We start from the raw sequence: 17,922 nt of genomic DNA, 5'->3' as shown, positions 1-17,922 counted from the left end.
CAAAGAATAAATAAGATAATTAAAAAAATAAGTTTCGATAAAGATGTATTTCACGAGGCGTGTTTAAAAAAAAATCCCTAATGCGCACGCGCAATACTTACTCAGCAGCGGATTTCTCCGTGGCGTCTCCCACATGGGCGGAGCTATTATATACTACCAATCATAAACGTTTCCGTAACTGTGACATTGATAATCAAACACGCTCAGCGGAAACACCATTCTCTCATAGGTCAATTTCACTTCCTTGTTTACAAGACAAGAAATTGACCGCTAAAAGTGTTTTTTAATGGCCTGTTTTTAAAGAGTTTTGTTTTTTACATTCTTTGGATAGCAATGGCGGTATTTACGGCCGCGTTAGTTTTTGTTTGCCTGCTGTTCCTCCGTGTCACCGAACCGAAATACGAACCTAATTGGGATTCCATCGACTCCAGACCACTACCGGAGTGGTACGACCAGGCCAAGTTCGGCATCTTCATCCACTGGGGAGTTTTCTCCGTGCCCAGCTTCGGCAGCGAGTGGTTCTGGTGAGGCTTCGACTTCCTATTAATTCAAGTTAAAGTGAAAACAAGTCAAAAAAGTAAAACTACTCACCTGGACACGATGAAGACGCAGAATACTGCCACCTAGTGGCGTTATCTTTACATTGCAGGTGGTACTGGCGGGAGAAAAAGCTGCAGCCATATGTGGATTTCATGCAGAAGAATTTCCCGCCGGGTTTTAAGTATCGGGATTTTGCACCCCACTTCACCGCAGAGTTCTTTGATGCCAAAGAGTGGACGGACATCTTCGCCGCTTCGGGAGCCAAGTACATCGTGTTAACAACAAAACACCATGAAGGTCCTGCATTGTGTTTTGAAAGAGGATGAAGTCCTCCATGCATTTGAAAGTTTTCCTGTTAAATCTGTCAATCATCTCCAGGTTTCACCCTGTAAAAAAAAAAAAAAATCACAGTTGACGCCATTTAAAATGGAAACAAAGATAAATACAGATTCTAGGTGAAGCTATGTGGTCGTCCGCAGTCATGTAATAAATAAAAAAACAACATATAAAGTGGTTATATTTGTCTGCCAATATGTAAAAAAAAAATCCTGGTGTTAGCAAAAATGCTACGTGTATCAATTAAAGCTGTCAATCATCTCCAGGTTTTACCCTGTGGGGCTCTAAAACCTCATGGAACTGGAACGCTGTGGACTTGGGCCCCAAGCGTGACCTGGTGGCGGAGATGGCGAGCGCCGTGCGCGCCCACAGCGACCTGCGCCTGGGCCTGTACCACTCGCTCTTCGAGTGGTTTCATCCTCTGTTCCTGCAGGACGCCGCCAATCATTTCGCCACCAATCGCTTCGCCTTTGACAAAAGTCTGCCTGAACTTTACGATCTGGTGCTGACGTACAAGCCCGACGTGCTGTGGTCGGACGGAGACGGCGATGCGCCGGACAAGTATTGGAACAGCACCGGATTTCTAGCCTGGCTCTACAATGAAAGGTAAATGTTTTTTTTTATTTTCTTTTTTCAAGATCCAGCCTATTTATTTGCAGACATACGGTATTTATACGTCTTTACAGAGTCCACAATTTTCAATTTAGTTATTTATTCTTTTAATGTTAGTGTTAAGAAATGTCTGAAAATATCTGTCTTCGACAGTCTTTGACAGTTTTTTAAATGTTTTTGTAAATGTTTTTTAATACTTAAACACATTACTGTATCAGACAAAGATGGTAACATTCATACACCCCCGTAAAAGCTAACATTACAACGTTAGAACCTTTCTTTGTCATTACACCAGCACAAATACAAGGCAAAACATTTTAAAAGGCTCAAACCGTCCAAGAAAAATGCAAGACAAAGAAGTTCCCCCCCCTATAAGAGAGAAGAGGGGAAAAAAAAAACAAAAAAACAAACTCGGGCCATTTCCCCAACGGGGGGGCCACAGTAGAAGCCTGGAAAAAAATCATGCCACATGGACGTCACTAATAATCAAATGAAATTGTTCAAAAATATTTTTTTTACTTACAGTACATTGTACTTTAAGGTTAAATACAACTGAACTGTATTTAGGTGAGTGGGGGGGTGGGGGGGGCAAATACCAATAAAGGTACAATTCTCACACTTTGAGTTGTACTTTAGTAGTAGTAGTTGCCTATTTGTCTTGTTGTGTGTTTTTTTTTTTTTACCCACAGTCCAGTGCGGGATACGGTGGTGACAAATGACAGGTGGGGCTTGGGTTCCATCTGTAAACATGGCGGCTACTACACCTGCGCCGACCGCTACCAGCCGGGTCACCTGCTGCCGCACAAGTGGGAAAACTGCATGACCATCGACACCAAGTCGTGGGGCTTCAGGCGCAACGCCCCGCTCGCCGATTACCTCACCATCGAGGAGATCGTGGCGGTAAATATGACCAATGGCATTGTTTGTCTTTCAGGATGACCAAAATGGCGGACTTTTTTTTTTTTTTTTTTTTTTTAGAGTGGGGATTAGAAATGATGAGTTATTATGAATGACAACCAAATTTCAAGATGCTAAAGGACACTAGCTGCTTGGGCTGAATTTAGGGAAAAAAAATCCAATATCAAGTGTTAGTTAGAATTTTGACTCATTGAGAATTTTGACTTTGATCTCAGAATCATCATTTTAAAGCTGGAATCTGGCTTGAGTCAGAATTCTGACTTGAAAGTCAGAATTCGAACTATTCCCAGAGTTCTCATAAGTCAGAATTCTGACTTTCAAGTCAGAATTGTAACAGTCAGAATTTTTACTTCTGTGAGACTTTTTCTCAGATTCTCATTTTAAAGCTTTCAGAATACTTAAAAAGATACTTTTAAAGATTTCAGAATACTTTCAAGTCAGAATTCTGACTAGTGTTAAGTCAAAATTCTGACTTTCAAATCAAAATAAATTCAGACTATGAAAAGTCTGAATTTTTACTCCAGTGAGAATGTTTACCCTTTTCTCATTTTTAAAGCCCAACCGACTTTAAAGTTGGAATTCTGACTCCAGTGACACTTATGACTTTTTTTCTCAGTTCTCATTTGAAAGTTAGAATACTGACTATTCTCAGAATTCCCAAATCCAGAATAGTGACTTTAAAGCCAGAATTCTGACTATTTAAAGAATTCCCATTTTATAATCAGAACACTGACGTCAGAGTCAGAAATCTGACTCCAGTGAGAATTAGGACTTTTGTCCCTCAGAATTCTCATTTCAAAGCCTGAATTCTGACTATTTACATTTGCATTGTGACTATTCTCATAATTCTCATTTTAAAGCCTGAATACTGACTTTAAAATCCAAATTCTGACTCCAGTGAGAATTAGGACTTTTTTCCTCAGAACTCTCATTTCAAAGCCTGAATTCTGACTATTTACATTTGCATTGTGACTATTCTCATAATTCTCATTTGAAAGCCTGAATACTGACTTTAAAGTCCAAATTCTGACTCCAGTGAGAATTCTGACTCCCAGTTGTCATTTTAAAGCCAGACTTGAAAGTTAGTTCCCCTCGCGGCAGACAAGCGTGAACGTTTACCGCGCGTTCCCCCAGACGTTGGTGGAAAGCGTGTCTTGCGGCGGCAACCTGCTGATGAACGTGGGCCCCACGGCGGACGGGAGGATCGCGCCGATCTTCGAGGAGCGCCTGCGCCAGGTGGGCGGATGGCTGGCCGTCAACGGCGAGGCCATCTACAACAGCAGCGCCTGGCGGGCTCAGAAGGACACGCTGGCGCCCGCCGTCTGGTACACGTCCAGACCGCGGGAGAACGCCGTCTTTGCCGTTTTCCTCTCCTGGCCGGCTGATGGAATTTTACTCCTGGGGGAGCCCGGCTTTGCACCGGGACGCCTTCAGGTAACATTTACAGATTCAAAACGTTGAAGACTTTATGAGCGATTCACTGACAGCGCAGTAAAAATACATTTTTGACGTCCAAAGCCGTCAATGGCAGTGAATGAATTTTTTTTTTCATTTTATCCAGATTTTGATTGAGTTGTCTTCTGTTGTAGTAGAAGTCCATAGTGGTAGTCCGGGTGTCACACTTTGAGAACGCATTCATTCCCGAAAACCTATTTTTATTTATTTGTTTTAAAGTGACCAGTCATTCAATTCTAATGGTGTATTATTATCATTATTGTTTTCAACTTTTGGTAAGCTTTTTACTTTCTTAAATTATTTAAGTACTAAAGTAATTGGTTACTTTATGTACTTAGGTGCCAAAGTGATCATTTACTAGCCCGAAAGTAATTGTATTACATCAGTACAATGATAACTAAGGTAATTATTTTAGTACTTGATTACATAAGTAATTAATTACTTGAGTCATTTAATCTCAAACGTATTTTTTTTTTTACATATATATGTACACATATGTGTGTGTGTTTTTTTTTTTTTCAAGTTTTAGGGTTAAAAAAAGACTCTAAAATGGATGATGATATCAACTAAATTAAGTGTTAAAATAATAATTAAAATAATAATTACTTTATGTAAATAGGTAGTAAAATAACCAACTATTATTAATCAATTACTTTAGTACCAAAGAATTCTATTACCTTAGTACATACATATTCATTTTTGTAATGAAATACATAAATTTATAGAATAAACTAATATTTTTTTTATTTTATTTACATAATTAATTTAGTACCAGGCATTTTTAGACCCTCCTGCACGCCTGGACTATAAACAAAAAAAAAAGTAAACACGTCTTTGAGATTTAATGGGTTAACTGCATAGAGTAATCGATTACTTTAGTACTTTATTCATTTAGTAAATTTTCAAACCCTCAAAACACTTAAAAAAAAAAAAAGGCCTGGTAGGATTCCACGTCATTCCCGATTCAAAAGAACAGCGGACACAAAGCGGTCAAGTGGCCAGCTTTTGTTTGGCGACCATCTTTGTGGGCGAATTCCGTCATCCACGCCCACCCGCCGCCACCTGCTGGCCCTCGCGCTGCCTCCGCTGACTCATTAAGAAGCCTTCTCGGATTCCGCTCCGGTTTTCCGGGAAGCCGGGCCACTCGCATCGATTTTTCTCGTCTGACGCTCGGTAATTACATTTCAAAAATCGCTCTGTGCTTTTTTTTTTTCTGGAAAAAAAAAAAAAAAGCAAGCAGAGGTGGCGCTCTTGGGTCACGGGCCCGTCAAATGGACGCCCGCGACGCCCCGCGGGCTGCGGGTCTTCCTGCCTCAGCTGTCCGTCAGCCAGATGCCGTGCCAGTGGGCCTGGACCCTCAAGCTGACAGGTGCCAAGTGAACAAGAACCAGAAGACCACGCCCCAATTAGGACGCGCCGCCAACTGGAACTGTTGCCGCAACCTGCTGAAAATCATGCCTTGTTTTGGTTTTTTACCTCTCTAAAGAAAAGAGAGGAAACTGTTTTTCCCTGTTAATTTTTTGTATATATTTGACTTTCGCCCAAAAATAAAAAAATGATTCCTTTCAATTTCACTGTTTTTAAACCCAAGTCTTTGGTTTGGTTTCCCAGACGTGCACACACACTCAGAAAGCTACACACGCAAAGTATATATTAACCCTTGCATACACACTTTGCAAACACACTGTATACACAGTGTATTTTTATCCTAATTTTGTAAATAATGAGTTATGATTTTTTTTTCTTTGAACCCCTGAAATTGTTCAGTGGCATCAGTTCTATCCATACATATGTAGCTTGAAAATATTAACACCCACAAAAAATTGAAAAATTGTACGGTCGGTCTTTGTAGTCTGTGACACTTAAGGACATAGCTTAAAACTGGTCTCTACCGCCACCTAATGTCTTGAGGTGAAACACAAGTCAACAAAGAATTTTCCGTTTGCTGACATAGCTTGACCGCCACTCAACGGAATGTTGCAAAAATAGTATTAAAATCAACGTAATAAATCCTATTAAAATGTACTTCAAAAATTGCAATTATAATGGTTTTATATGGTCCAAAATTAGGACAATGATTATTTTTGTAGACAAATTCTCGCATGTCCAGCTGCAATCACATAGAAATGTCAGAATTGTTGCTTTTTGAAATTTTATGTTTTAATCAGCTGCTGGAAATTTCAGCTCCCTAGTGTTTTTTTTCCATCAATTCGTTAATGAAAAAACAAAACAAAAAACAAAGGAATTTTCATAATTTATAACATAATGCCACAAGGTTTAAACAGAGAAGTTCAATACCACGCTCTCATTTAACCCACTGATTGTCACCATGTTATATTTTTGCACATTTTTTTTTTGCCTTTTTATGAGGCGGGGTTATGAATATTTAAGAGCTGCTGTTTTGAATGAAAAGGCGTGTTTTTTGGCGTCCTCTGGTGGCGCTTGGCGGCGCTGCACCCAGGAGGAGGCGTTAAGGACACGCTCCAAGCTCATCTCGGACGACTCCGGATCGAAAGCGACCCCCCATACGGACACCATCCTCACCGCCCCCTCCCTCGTCAGATACCTCCGTTCACCTGGAAGGGGGGTTCCAATGAAGCTGTCTGGGGGCCGTCTAATACCTGGTAAATCTCCGTCGCCTTTATTTTCCCTTTCTGCTGATTTTTTTTTTTTTTTTTTGCGCATCGCTTGTTCTGAGCTGAATTTAGATGATTAAGGAGGGGGGGGGGGGGGGGGTGTATATGTCACCTGAGAGGGTGACTCCGATGCGGGGGTCGTTGTGTGTGCTTCCTCCCTGCTGCCGCACGCTTTTTAACGGGGGGGAGGTCCCTCTTCTGCAAATGTTCCATGACATGCAGATGGGGGGGCGACCAGGGGGGTTCTCGGGTCCATGCATTTCCCCTCCTCAACAACAACAACGCACACGCGCGCGCACGCACACCGCGAGCCGGATATCCCCATATAGGCAGTCACGTGACACGGGATCCGACAACACCAAGAAAACGATAGCTTCAAAATATGAATCGCAATCGAAATATCTCACAATTTTAAGTACTGCCCATGCCACTACAGTACTATTGCTAATTTTCAAAATGGTCAGCTCCAGATGATCATTGTCTAGTATTTTATCTATTTTTTTCTCGCTGGAATTGGAATATGAATGCCATCGTAATATCTCGATTTGACATGATGATTTTTCTGCCGCATTCTCACAGTTACTTCCTACATTTGCTGGTAATTATATATGCCGACAGGAAGCGGGGCCATTGTGGCAGATTCTGTTGCCATGGCGACGCGCCACTAGGTGTCAAGCTGATTTTTTTTTTCTTTTTTTCCCCGATGTTAAAGCGATGGTGCCGGCGGAAGGATGAAGGTGAATGATGTGTGGGACTGGTCTGGGAGAAAGCCTCAAACGTTCCATTCATAACCCCCCCCCACTCTTTTTTGTCATCCACGATGTTGTCATGTGCTCTTTTTTTTGGGTGGGGGGGGCATGGAATCCCGCTCAGCTGTTCCCAGCAAGTGTGCATCCTCCTGAGAGGGAGCATTTATATTTATAGACAGATGACTCGACCTTGACTCTATTAGCCATTTTATCCCCCCCTCCTGTCATCGACCCCCCCCCCCCCCCCCCCCCCCAAAACCCCATCCTATCCCGCATAATGGAGCCACAAGCGAGCTCCGACTTGTTCCACGCTCGATGACTAAGAATAGCGCCCTGAGGAGCTCCTCTTTCAATACACACACTCGGCATTCTCCGCTTGTTGGGACACTTAGCCGAGGGGGGCAGTTGGCTATCCCATAATAACGTCAACGGGATTAAAAAAAAAAAAAAAAAGCTAGAAAGAAAGAAAAAACCAAGCACCTGCTCCTACTGTCACTGGCGGGAGTGCTGGATGAGAAAAAAAAATATTAGTCTCAAATTGTTCTTTTGTTATACCCCTAATATATATATATATATATATATATATATATATATATATATATATATATATATATATATATATATATATATATATATATATATATATATATACACACTCACACATAGTAAGCGCTGTCAAAATCGGCAGTTATATTTGTATATGTATATATTAGAGCTGTCAATATATGTGTACATATGTGTACTGTATATATTCCCATCATCAATTTTCAAATCTAGGCACGTGTAATTCAAGGCAAAGAGTAAAGTAAGTTGTGCCCCCCCCCCCAAAAAAAAAAAATATCACAAGAAGCCATACCTGAAACGGCACATGAAATCATCCATTTTGTTACAGCAGCCATTTTGGTTAAGTAGAGCCTTACAGATTCTACTGTAAAAATTCAACTCCTCAAGCCAGTTTCCCTTAGCAACGTGACATTTGTATGATGAGCGGACCCAGATTTGTGTCTCGGGGAGCCGTGTTAAAGGACACAGGAAGTCCCCCGTTTTGCTTTGAAGTGGCCAATCCGGAGTTGTTTTGGTTTCCCGTCGCTAATTTTCACGGGCCCCTTCGAAAAGGACGCTTTTTCTTCGACGGCAACCGAATTTGCGCCATGCGCACCGAGACAGACGGCCGACTGTCACTTGCCAAGAATTTGAGCGCCCGCCAAAGCACGCGGGCGAAAGCGTGCTCACGTTGTTCCCTACATTCGCCTGGATATGAACGTCAAAGGAACCGGGGGGGGGGGGGGGGGGGGGGGTGTTAGGGGAGGAGGGGGGTTCGCCCGTACTGTAGTAAGGTTTGAAGAGGCCGGCGCGCAGGATGCGGCGCGCAGCTGCAACATCATCTGGCGGCATTGTGCCCCGGTGGCGTTCGTCACGACGTCGACGGTCTTTGTGAATGGAGGCCGAGGACGTCGTGACGGGAAGCTCCGAGCGTCTCACAAAAGAACCCCCAGGCTTTTTTTTTTCCCTCACCATTCTTCCGCTTCCTCCTCGCCCTACGCCATCTTGAATAGCACCTTTTGAAGGGAGCTTCTCAGTTCTTGATGAATGAAGAGCAGCTTTTGACAATGATCATGACATCTGACTCCCCCCCCCTTCTCCCCCCCTCCCTCCCGCCCAGCCTGAGTGAGCCGGAGAGGAAAAGCGCCCTGAAACGTGGGCCGTTGTGTAATCCCTCCCAGGGCCCCTTTGCTATTTTTGTGCCCGGGTCTGCACGTCATGCTTGGGTATTTTCTCTGGTGACTGGCTCGCATCAATAGAAGGCTCCAAATGTGCGCCGCTACCGCCGCCGCCGCCGCCGCGCCGGACTGATGGGACGTTTACCGTCGCCGTTTTTGAGCCGTTGGAAGCGGAATGGACGGTGCGGGATGAGGAATGAGGATGCGGGACGTGGAAGGAGAGGAGGGGTTGAAATGTCAGGTTAGTGTGTGGGGGGGCGGGTGGATGCATGTGAATGTCATTGTGATATTTATGGATGGTAGCTTTTAAAGGGACGGAGCGTTTTTTTGTTGTTGTTTTTTTTTTTTTTGCCACCCACCTGCGCTTGGTAGCGCTGCTGTGTCATGCATTTGTTGCACAGGTGCAACAACACAACATGCGTTGGTGTCTTTGTGTGCGCCCGCCGAACACGGGATTAATCCGGCGTGCGCCGCAGTCGTCTTTTCGGGACCTCGGAGGGATGGAAACTACCAAGCAATGAGGTCAGATCGACCTTGAGGAGGGAGCTTCCGAAGCCCCCCCCCCCCCACCCCCCCCCCACCCCCCCCGCAAACCAAAACCCCAACTCCGTAATGTTGCGTTTAAGTCATTCTGCTGAGTTAGGGGTGCCTTGTTTTCTACTTCCAAACTGCAAAAACATGTCACATGTATTCCTGGGCTGGTTCACATCGAGAATAAAATGACAGAAAAAAGAGAATATGCGACAGAAAAAAAAAGTCACTGTCCCGGTAAGCTACGGAAGAAAAATGCTACAGTCGGCCCGAAATTAGTTCAATTGTATTTTGAAATGTGTGATCGACATCAATACATTAGTATGGGAAAAAAAACAATAGCGAGGGATGGATAATCAATTGAATTATTTTTATAACGCTGTATGGAGGATGCATGTACATACACACACACACACACACACACACACACACACACACACACACACACATATATATATATATATATATATATATATATATATATATATATATACAGTATATATATATTCACAATTCAAAACAAACTAAATAGGTGCAAAAACAAAAAAAACACACTAATTATTATAACGTTTTGTATTGAAATAAGTTGAATCATCGAATCATTCTGAAGCAAAAAGCGTCAGTCAGAATCTGTCAGTTTCCCACCTTTCACTTTTTTTTAAGAGTTTGGCTAAAGTAGGGTCTAACAATTGAAAAATGATGAATAAAGATAAATTAGTACCTGGGTTTAAATGTCTGGTGTCTTAAAAACCGTCAAACAATGCCTTTGTGGTTGAATGAGTTAACCAATCTTAAATATTGAAAATGTCTTTCTCTCTTCCACAATACAATGCTAATGGTTGGACAAACTTGCCATTTTTGGGCTTTTCCTAAAAAGTAGTGATTTTAGAAATACGGGATTCCGCCCGATGCCAGCGATTTACTTCTAGTCGAAAGGTGACCGTGTTTTTTCGACCGTCAAGAAAGCGGAGCATCACGGCAAAATGGAGACTGTGGCTCAGCAACAGGCTAAGCTAACATTAGCATTTGTAGAGTCGAGTAGATATCGGAGATTTTATTTCCCTCCTCACTCAAATCCACCCCCCTCCCGCTGCTGTTATGACTGTCCGCATGCGGCGAGTCACCTTGGATTCGCATCCCCGGCGAACCGCGCTGAGCCGTCCGCGGTGCGCCAACGAAGAAAAGGAGAGATGAAAAAAATATATATAGAGAGAAAGGATGTCCTAATTAAAGGGGGAACTCGGAGAGTTTGAACCAGATAATCTTACATAACCTCGTTAGGGAGGACACAGCATTTGATACTGAGAGGATGAAGACGAGGAGGAGGAGAAGTAGGATGACGTGCCCGCCAGTGTTCAGGCCAAAGCGATTCCCAGAATTCATGAGGGGATGGCGTTTCTTTGCAGAGCGCGAGACGTGAGGGAATACGAGGTGATGTTGATTCTACCGCGCGGCTAGTGCTCAGGCGCCACTCGAGTGAAACCAATGGCTGGGTAGGTGGAATTTAAAGGGAGGCGGTTCGGTGGGCTAGCGGTCAGAACATCTGCCTGGCACTTCTGAGGATCTGGGGTCCGATTTTTTCTTTTAGCGTTCAAAAATTGCAGCAAGTTTGATGGGAACAATTTGTGCGAGCTACGTTAGCGAAATTTAACCAAGGGGATGTGTGGGGGCACGGGGTAAGAAATCAAACTGAAATGACCCCACAACATAAAATAAACCCGAGATTTGAAGGAAAGTCACTCCAAAAAAGACCCTTCCGATTCTAACCCACCCAAACTAAGTCGATCAAAAGTCTATCATATCTTCTAAAAAATCCCACTGGCACAACAAGAGAACTACTCTACTACTGACTGTGAACTACTCTTCTAAACAATACGACACATATTAAAAAAACAAAACAACTTTTTAACTAAAATTAGAAATATGACCTTGGAGAAAAATTCTAATTTCTCTCTAAGAATCTCAGCCTTTGTGCGTCAGAGAGAATTTAGGACGTCAGCTGGGGCTTTCCCCATTTAGTGATTCGTTGTTCATGCTGGTGATTCTCATTGATTCCCCGCTTTCTGTTTCCCTTATTCCAGATGAACCGTCCCACATGTACGTAAACATCACGACTGGCACTTAAGAAATACTATCCCCGAGAAACCACTGCAACGTCTGCAACTTCATGGAGTCGCTCCAAACTGCCACAGGCTCGCCAGAAGGTCAGGACAGAGATGCCGCACCAAAAACGGGCACACCCGAGGCGGCCGGGATAATCAGGAGTCCATCGGTGGAAACGGAGGAGAAAGGGTGGCACCGGCACCTGCAGGAGGGCCTCAACAGAGACTATAGCAGTTCCAAAAAAGAGCCCGACTCAGGGAAGTCGCTGATTGGTGAGGAGTCGCTAAATTCCCAAACTCAAGACGTCGAAGCGTCGTCGTTTTCACTCCAGGCCGTCAAAACGGCCGGCAGGCAAAAGAAGTCCTCCAGTTCGCCTGAACAACAGAGTTGCTACTCAGGAATGGAGCTGCAGTCGGAGAGCGCCGGCAAGGCGGAGCTGAAACCGCAGAAGCCTGGCAAGTACGTTTGCGATTACTGCGGAAGGGGATGCGCCAAACCCAGCGTGCTTAAGAAACACATCCGCTCGCACACGGGGGAGCGACCCTATCCGTGCGTCCCCTGCGGGTTCTCTTTCAAAACCAAGAGTAATTTGTACAAACACCGAAAGTCCCACGCCCACTCGGTCAAGGCCGGAACATCGCCGTTCCCTCACAACGTCAACGTGGACCAGGGGTCTTTCGAAGGCGAAGGGGAGTTGTTTTCCGACGGCGAGCAAAGCACGGACACCGACGAGGAAGCGTTCGGCGACCCGCTCCTTCTGCTGGACTCCCCGGCGGAGGCTTCGGATCACACCGCGGTCAAAGTGCTCAACCTCATTTCTCACAAAAAGGCATCCGCAATGTCGACCTCGACTCAGGACAGCTCATCGCATCCCCCGGAAATCAACGCCCCTCCCGTCACCACCGTCGAGGCTAATCGTGCAATTCAGTCTTGCACAATTAAACAAAGGCTGGCGCTTCGGCTTTCGGAGAAAAGGAGCGGCGACTCGGAGCATAACCTGTCCCTTCCGAGTCAGTCCAGTAAAGGCAGCACGGACTCCGGCTACTTTTCCCGATCTGAAAGCGCCGAGCATCAGACAAGCCCCCCGAACGCTAACGCCAAATCCTACCAGGAAATAATGTTCGGGAAGTGTTACAGACCCAGCCCCAAGCAGACCACGGCATATGTTACCTGCAACACAGATTCCGGTGACACGCGGAGATGCTCAGAGAAAGGGGTCTCTCGCGTTTTCACCCAGGAAAAGGACGCGGTCGAATCCATCAAAATAAATACAAAGTCCTTCGCGAGGGAAGAGGCGAAAGAAGCGCAGTACGACGGCGGGGCCGACATGGGAACCCTCCTTCGGAGCAACTCCATGCCCACGTCCTCGGCGGTCAGCCTGACCATGCCGCAGGCCCTCCGGGGAAGCCACTCTTTCGACGAGAGAACAAGCAACGCGGGCATGAGGAGACTCCGGCGGCAGGCTGCTTTTGAGCTTCCGTCCCACGAGGGCCACACGGACGGCGACGGCCACGGAAAGACAAGCGAAATGTCATTCCCGGGACTGGAAATGGACAGTTATCCACAGAGCGCGCACATGCAGAGGCATGCCATGGAACTGGCGACACGGAAGCGCCGGAAAGAAAAACGGGAAGAGGAGGACCTGCCACCTCAGTACGAGGCGCATCACGAACAGTGCGCAGAAATGTTTGACTCCGAAGCCAAGCCGGTCAGCGTCGTTAAGGGACATTTGGGTACGCAGCTGGACAGGATCGACATGGATATATCTGTCGGCCCTGAAACGTGTGCCCGAAAAACATTAGGGAATGTCATCTCAGTTATCCAGCACACAAACTTCATCAATAGGCCTCATGCTGACCAGTCCGATTCCTACAAGAGTCTCAGGCAGAGGCAGGAGGCCTTCTCCTCATATCAGCCCAAGGACGAGTCCTTTGAGATGGACAGGGGTGATGGCATGATGAGACAGTCTTTCCAGTTGGGCGCCAAACTAGTCCGACAACCCAACATACAAGTACCGGAGATCAGGGTCACGGTGGAGCCCGACAGTCCAGAAAAGGCTCCGGACCTACCGGCGAAGGAGCCGGAAAAGCACGTGGAAGAGTTTCAATGGCCGCAACGGAGCGAAACTTTAGCCCAGTTCCCCCCTGAAAAACTCCCCCCGAAGAAGAAAAGATTGCGACTTGCCGACATCGAGCACTCCTCGGGGGAGTCCAGTTTCGAGTCGGCCTGCACCAGCCTCTCGCGAAGCCCCAGTCAGGACAGCAACTTATCTTACAGCTCCGCCTTCTCTTTTGACAGGGAGGAAAGCGTGAAAGCAGTTTCCCCAGCCAGGCAGGATGAATTTGGCAAAGCTCTCGAGCTCCTAGCTGTGCCGGGAAGCGGTCACTCGCTTTCCATTCTCCATCAGCGTCAGCAGCATGAAATGAGACGCTCCTCCTCGGAGCAGGCGCCTTGCAACTTACGCAAGGAGTTCCCAGAGGCACGCAGCGTATCGTTTGACTACGGAAGCCTCGATCCAACATCCAAAGTTAGACCCGGGGACCTGGCAAAAGAGAAACGGAGGGGGAACTTGGTACGCCAGGAGTCACTGAGCATGGACACCGAGGCCTCTCACGTGCAAATATTTTGCGGTAGCGCCGTTCCTTCGTCGCTACCCATCTTTTCAACCGGTAACGCATTCCCCCAGCCCCCGCATCCCGGCTTGTCGATCCCCGTGAGAATCCAGACTCACGTGCCGAGCTACGGAAGCCTCACGTACACGTCCGTGTCACAGATCTTTGACAATCACTACGACAGAATGAACCCCACCTTAGCCGTCTCTCGGAATCGAACCGCCGCGCACCCCGCCTCCGTCGCGGCCCTGGACCTGTCCTCGGCCAAGCTCAAGACGGGCATCCCCCTCTCCCTCACCTCTCGGACCATCTCCACCACCAACGCGTCCAGCGGCGGAGCCAACAAACGCATGCTCTCGCCCGCCAGCAGCCTCGACCTCTTTATGGAAGTCAAGCAGCAGAAGCGCGTGAAGGAGGAAAGGATGTTTGGGCAAATTGTGGAGGAGCTGAGCGCGGTGGAGCTGGGCAAGTGCCACTTAGAGGATGAGTCACACAGGAGCAAGTTTATCACGAGTCGTAAAGTGGCCCACGAGCACATGGAATCCGCTATGGAGAGCGGCTCCTTGGATGGCGGCTCGCCTCCGTATCCGAAAGAAACGGGCACGGATAAAGCGGCGCAGATGGACACGGGGGCGCAGACGCTCTTGAGCCGGGACATCCTGGTCTCTGAAAGTGAGCATCCGGGAACGCCGTCTCCCTTTCCGAGCCTCCGCACGGCGACGGGCGTGAGCTGGTGCTATCTCAGCTACACGAAACCGAGCTGCTCGCAGGACGGCGAGGTGGGAGGCGGGGGCGGCGCTCCCTGTTCCGTCTACGCCACCTGGCGCGTCAGTTCCCGCAATCCCAATCCGCCGGAGCTGAGCACCGGTGCCGCGCTGGCCTTGCTGCACTCCAAGCAGAAGGGAGGCAAGGTCATCTACTCGATGGCCGCCATGTGTCAGCCCGGCAATGGGAAATTGGTTTCATCCCTTGTCCTCTGGCGGCAGACATTTGAACAGGTGAGGAGGTTAAACGAAGCCCCCCCCCCCCCCCCCCCCATCTCCTGTGCTTTGTACACCAGTGGCTTGCTAATGAGAATGGCACAAGTCAAATAATTACTTAGGTGTAGTTAGACAATCTTAACAAGAACCAAAGCGGATAAGAAAATAACAATCCAAAAGTTTAGTGTTTTCATTTAGTATTGATTTGTTTTGATTATTTATTTATTAAATGATTTATTCAATTAATTTATTTATCTGTTAAAAAGTATTCAATGTATTATTTATCAATTATTTTTATTTTTATTAAAATAAAAATTTTACAGTTATAATGTAAATACATTCTTATTTTTTGTATTATTACCATGTATTATCAATAGAATTAAAGTGAAACCAACTATATGAAACAAATAAAAATATTGTATTTTATGTGAAATTTAATTCATTTACAATATCTTAGTTAAAAATATGCCAACAAATCTCACTTATATTTTGAAAGTGACCACAAAAATCTTATATTTCTGACATTAGTCATAATATGTGTCGTAATAAATCTTGTTGTGTCAAGTTTTAGAATACTCTCCCAATTTTGCCATAGTACTCCGTATTTCTCTTTTTTTTCAATTGTTTTATAACTTTTGTTTAATATATATATATATATATATATATATATATATATATACAGGTGTATACATGAATACACGTGCGTAAATGTATGTATACCCGCGTACATATATACAGTACATACATACACATGTCTAGGCATACATACATATTTATAAATACATAAATATATACAGTTGTATATACTGTATACATATAAACACATGTATATAGACAACAGACATACATTTGTATATAACGAAGCACGACGTTGTAAGACATAACCATGAGCGAGCGAGTCACATTACATCCATGGTGTTAACAATACGTTTGCTGGTCCGAATCAGCCGCAGAGGAAACCGGAGCCCAAAGAGGCGGACGTCAACCCGGGCAAGAAGGTGAAAGACACCAGCTTCCGACTGAAGGCTGCCAAGGAAGAGTGGAAGGAGAGGGAGGCGTCAAATACCCAAACGGCTCCAACGCGCATCAAGATCTTCGAGGGAGGGTCAGTAAACCGACCCGGGGAACTTTGTGGTTTTTCCAAAGTGCGGGGTGTTCACTGTTAACTCGCGTTTGCAGGTACAAATCCAACGAGGACTATGTGTACGTCCGTGGCCGCGGTCGCGGGAAATATATTTGCGAGGAGTGCGGAATCCGCTGCAAAAAGCCCAGCATGCTCAAGAAGCACATCCGAACCCATACGGACGTGAGGCCCTACATCTGCAAGGTCTGCAACTTTGCCTTCAAAACCAAAGGTGAGTGTTCAGGGTCCTAGTTTCCAGAGTCTTGAGGAAAATCTGGAAAGTAGTCCATAAATGCGCGTGAAAATCACAAGTGCGGAACTGCGGTAACAGCGGAACATTCGGGTCTATTATAAGCTTCTACGGTATCAGCTGATTTGTGAAGTCACCTCATTTTTCTTTCTCGTTTGCTCGCAAAGGCCAAAAATTGAGGTCAAAGCTGTTTTTTTTTCCTTTTTCAAAAGGAAACCTGACGAAACACATGAAGTCAAAGGCGCACATGAAGAAATGTCTCGAGCTGGGCGTGTCAGTCACAATGGATGAGACGGAGATACAAGAACATGGTAAGAACACGCGTATTTCCAATACCTGGATTGGAATTATAAGTATGTTGGAAAACATGGTTTACTATTTTTGGCCTTGCATTAATTTCGCTTTGGGTAACAATTTTTTTAACGTCTTATGACAGCGGTTTCTCAAACGGGGGTACGAGTACCCCTGGGGATACATGAGATTTTAACAGTGCTTTTTATTGCCATGACAGAAACTTTTTCTTTTCAAATTAAGAACAAAACAATTGGATCATGAAGCAAGTTATTGCTTAAGTGTGTTACAGTGAACACTGATTGTTAAAGTGATGACGAAAGTTTATGCAGACGTTCACAGTTATTGGTAAAAGAAATTTTCAGCAGAGACAAGATATTTTACGATCTATTTTGGAGTTGCTAAAAACAAAAATACGCCAAGAGATACCGCTACAAATGTAGTTCTAAAGTTTATCAACTCAAACACAGTACTCTGCTTCAATTTTTTTTTTCCCATCCAAACATCATTCGCACTACTTGGCTGAAAAAATATTTCACGGTACGTCATTGAAAAAATGTTGAGGATCACTGATTATATAATCTAACCCGAAGAAGAAGTTTACCCTGGAGAACATACACCATCAAAAAACAACAAAACCACTAAAGCAATGTCTTTGCCCTTAAAGTAGACGAGGCGCCACAAGAATCCAAGACCGAGACGGCGGTCGCGGCCAAACATCAATTCTCCGACGCCGAATATTCAGACGGCATGGACGAAGACGCGGACGACGTGGACGAAGACGAGGACGAGGACGACGACTACGAGGGTGACACCACGCCCAAGCTGCGTTCCAGGAGCACCAGTCCGCAGCCGGGCAGCGGCGTCGCGTCCCTGCCGGTCACCGTCACCGTCTCCGGCAGGTGGCCGGGCTCGGACCAGAGGGACAAGACAATGGAGGAGGACTCGCTCGGCGTTCTGTCCCCGGATCAAGCCGGCTTCCTATTCGACCCATATTCTTCGTGTCTCCTCTCGCCGGGTTGGGAGTCCCCGATCAGGGAACCGTCCCCCTCCCGTCTGCGATAC

The 17,922-nt window shown here is 45.6% G+C and overlaps 2 protein-coding genes across 6 annotated transcripts in view; both read left to right on the top strand.

Annotated features, from left to right (window-relative positions):
• Positions 1–206: 206 nt before the first annotated feature.
• On the top strand, positions 207–5,430 carry fuca2 (alpha-L-fucosidase 2). The gene is made up of 6 exons (XM_088432695.1): positions 207–524; positions 650–837; positions 1,143–1,482; positions 2,178–2,388; positions 3,541–3,840; positions 5,095–5,430. Exons 1-6 carry the CDS (start codon positions 334–336, stop codon positions 5,239–5,241), a joined length of 1,377 nt encoding a protein of 458 aa, XP_088288821.1. The 5' UTR covers positions 207–333; the 3' UTR covers positions 5,242–5,430.
• A 907-nt stretch (positions 5,431–6,337) lies between these two features.
• The window catches only part of hivep2b (HIVEP zinc finger 2b), a 13,596-nt gene continuing 2,011 nt past the window's right edge, over positions 6,338–17,922 (top strand). The window contains exons 1-7 of one of the 5 annotated variants that reach the window (XM_088432986.1): positions 9,266–9,489; positions 11,580–11,595; positions 11,691–15,211; positions 16,141–16,298; positions 16,373–16,548; positions 16,779–16,877; positions 17,525–17,922. The exon at positions 17,525–17,922 is cut by the window's right edge and continues 318 nt beyond it. In XM_088432986.1, the coding sequence (XP_088289112.1) occupies positions 11,580–11,595; positions 11,691–15,211; positions 16,141–16,298; positions 16,373–16,548; positions 16,779–16,877; positions 17,525–17,922 (4,368 nt within the window). In that variant the 5' untranslated portion in view covers positions 9,266–9,489. Of the gene's footprint in view, positions 6,486–8,986; positions 9,209–9,265; positions 9,490–10,172; positions 15,212–16,140; positions 16,299–16,372; positions 16,549–16,778; positions 16,878–17,524 lie in introns of those variants that run through there. The other 4 variants (XM_088432983.1, XM_088432981.1, XM_088432984.1 and 1 more) reach the window with 4 other exon arrangements.

Source organism: Hippichthys cyanospilos, chromosome 14 (assembly GCF_059441005.1).
Source record: "Hippichthys cyanospilos isolate Australia breed blue-spotted pipefish chromosome 14, RoL_Hcya_1.0, whole genome shotgun sequence".
In the NCBI taxonomy this organism is placed as follows: Eukaryota; Metazoa; Chordata; class Actinopteri; order Syngnathiformes; family Syngnathidae; genus Hippichthys; species Hippichthys cyanospilos.
Note: the sequence above shows the minus strand (reverse complement) of the source record. Positions and strands in the feature narration are given on the sequence as shown.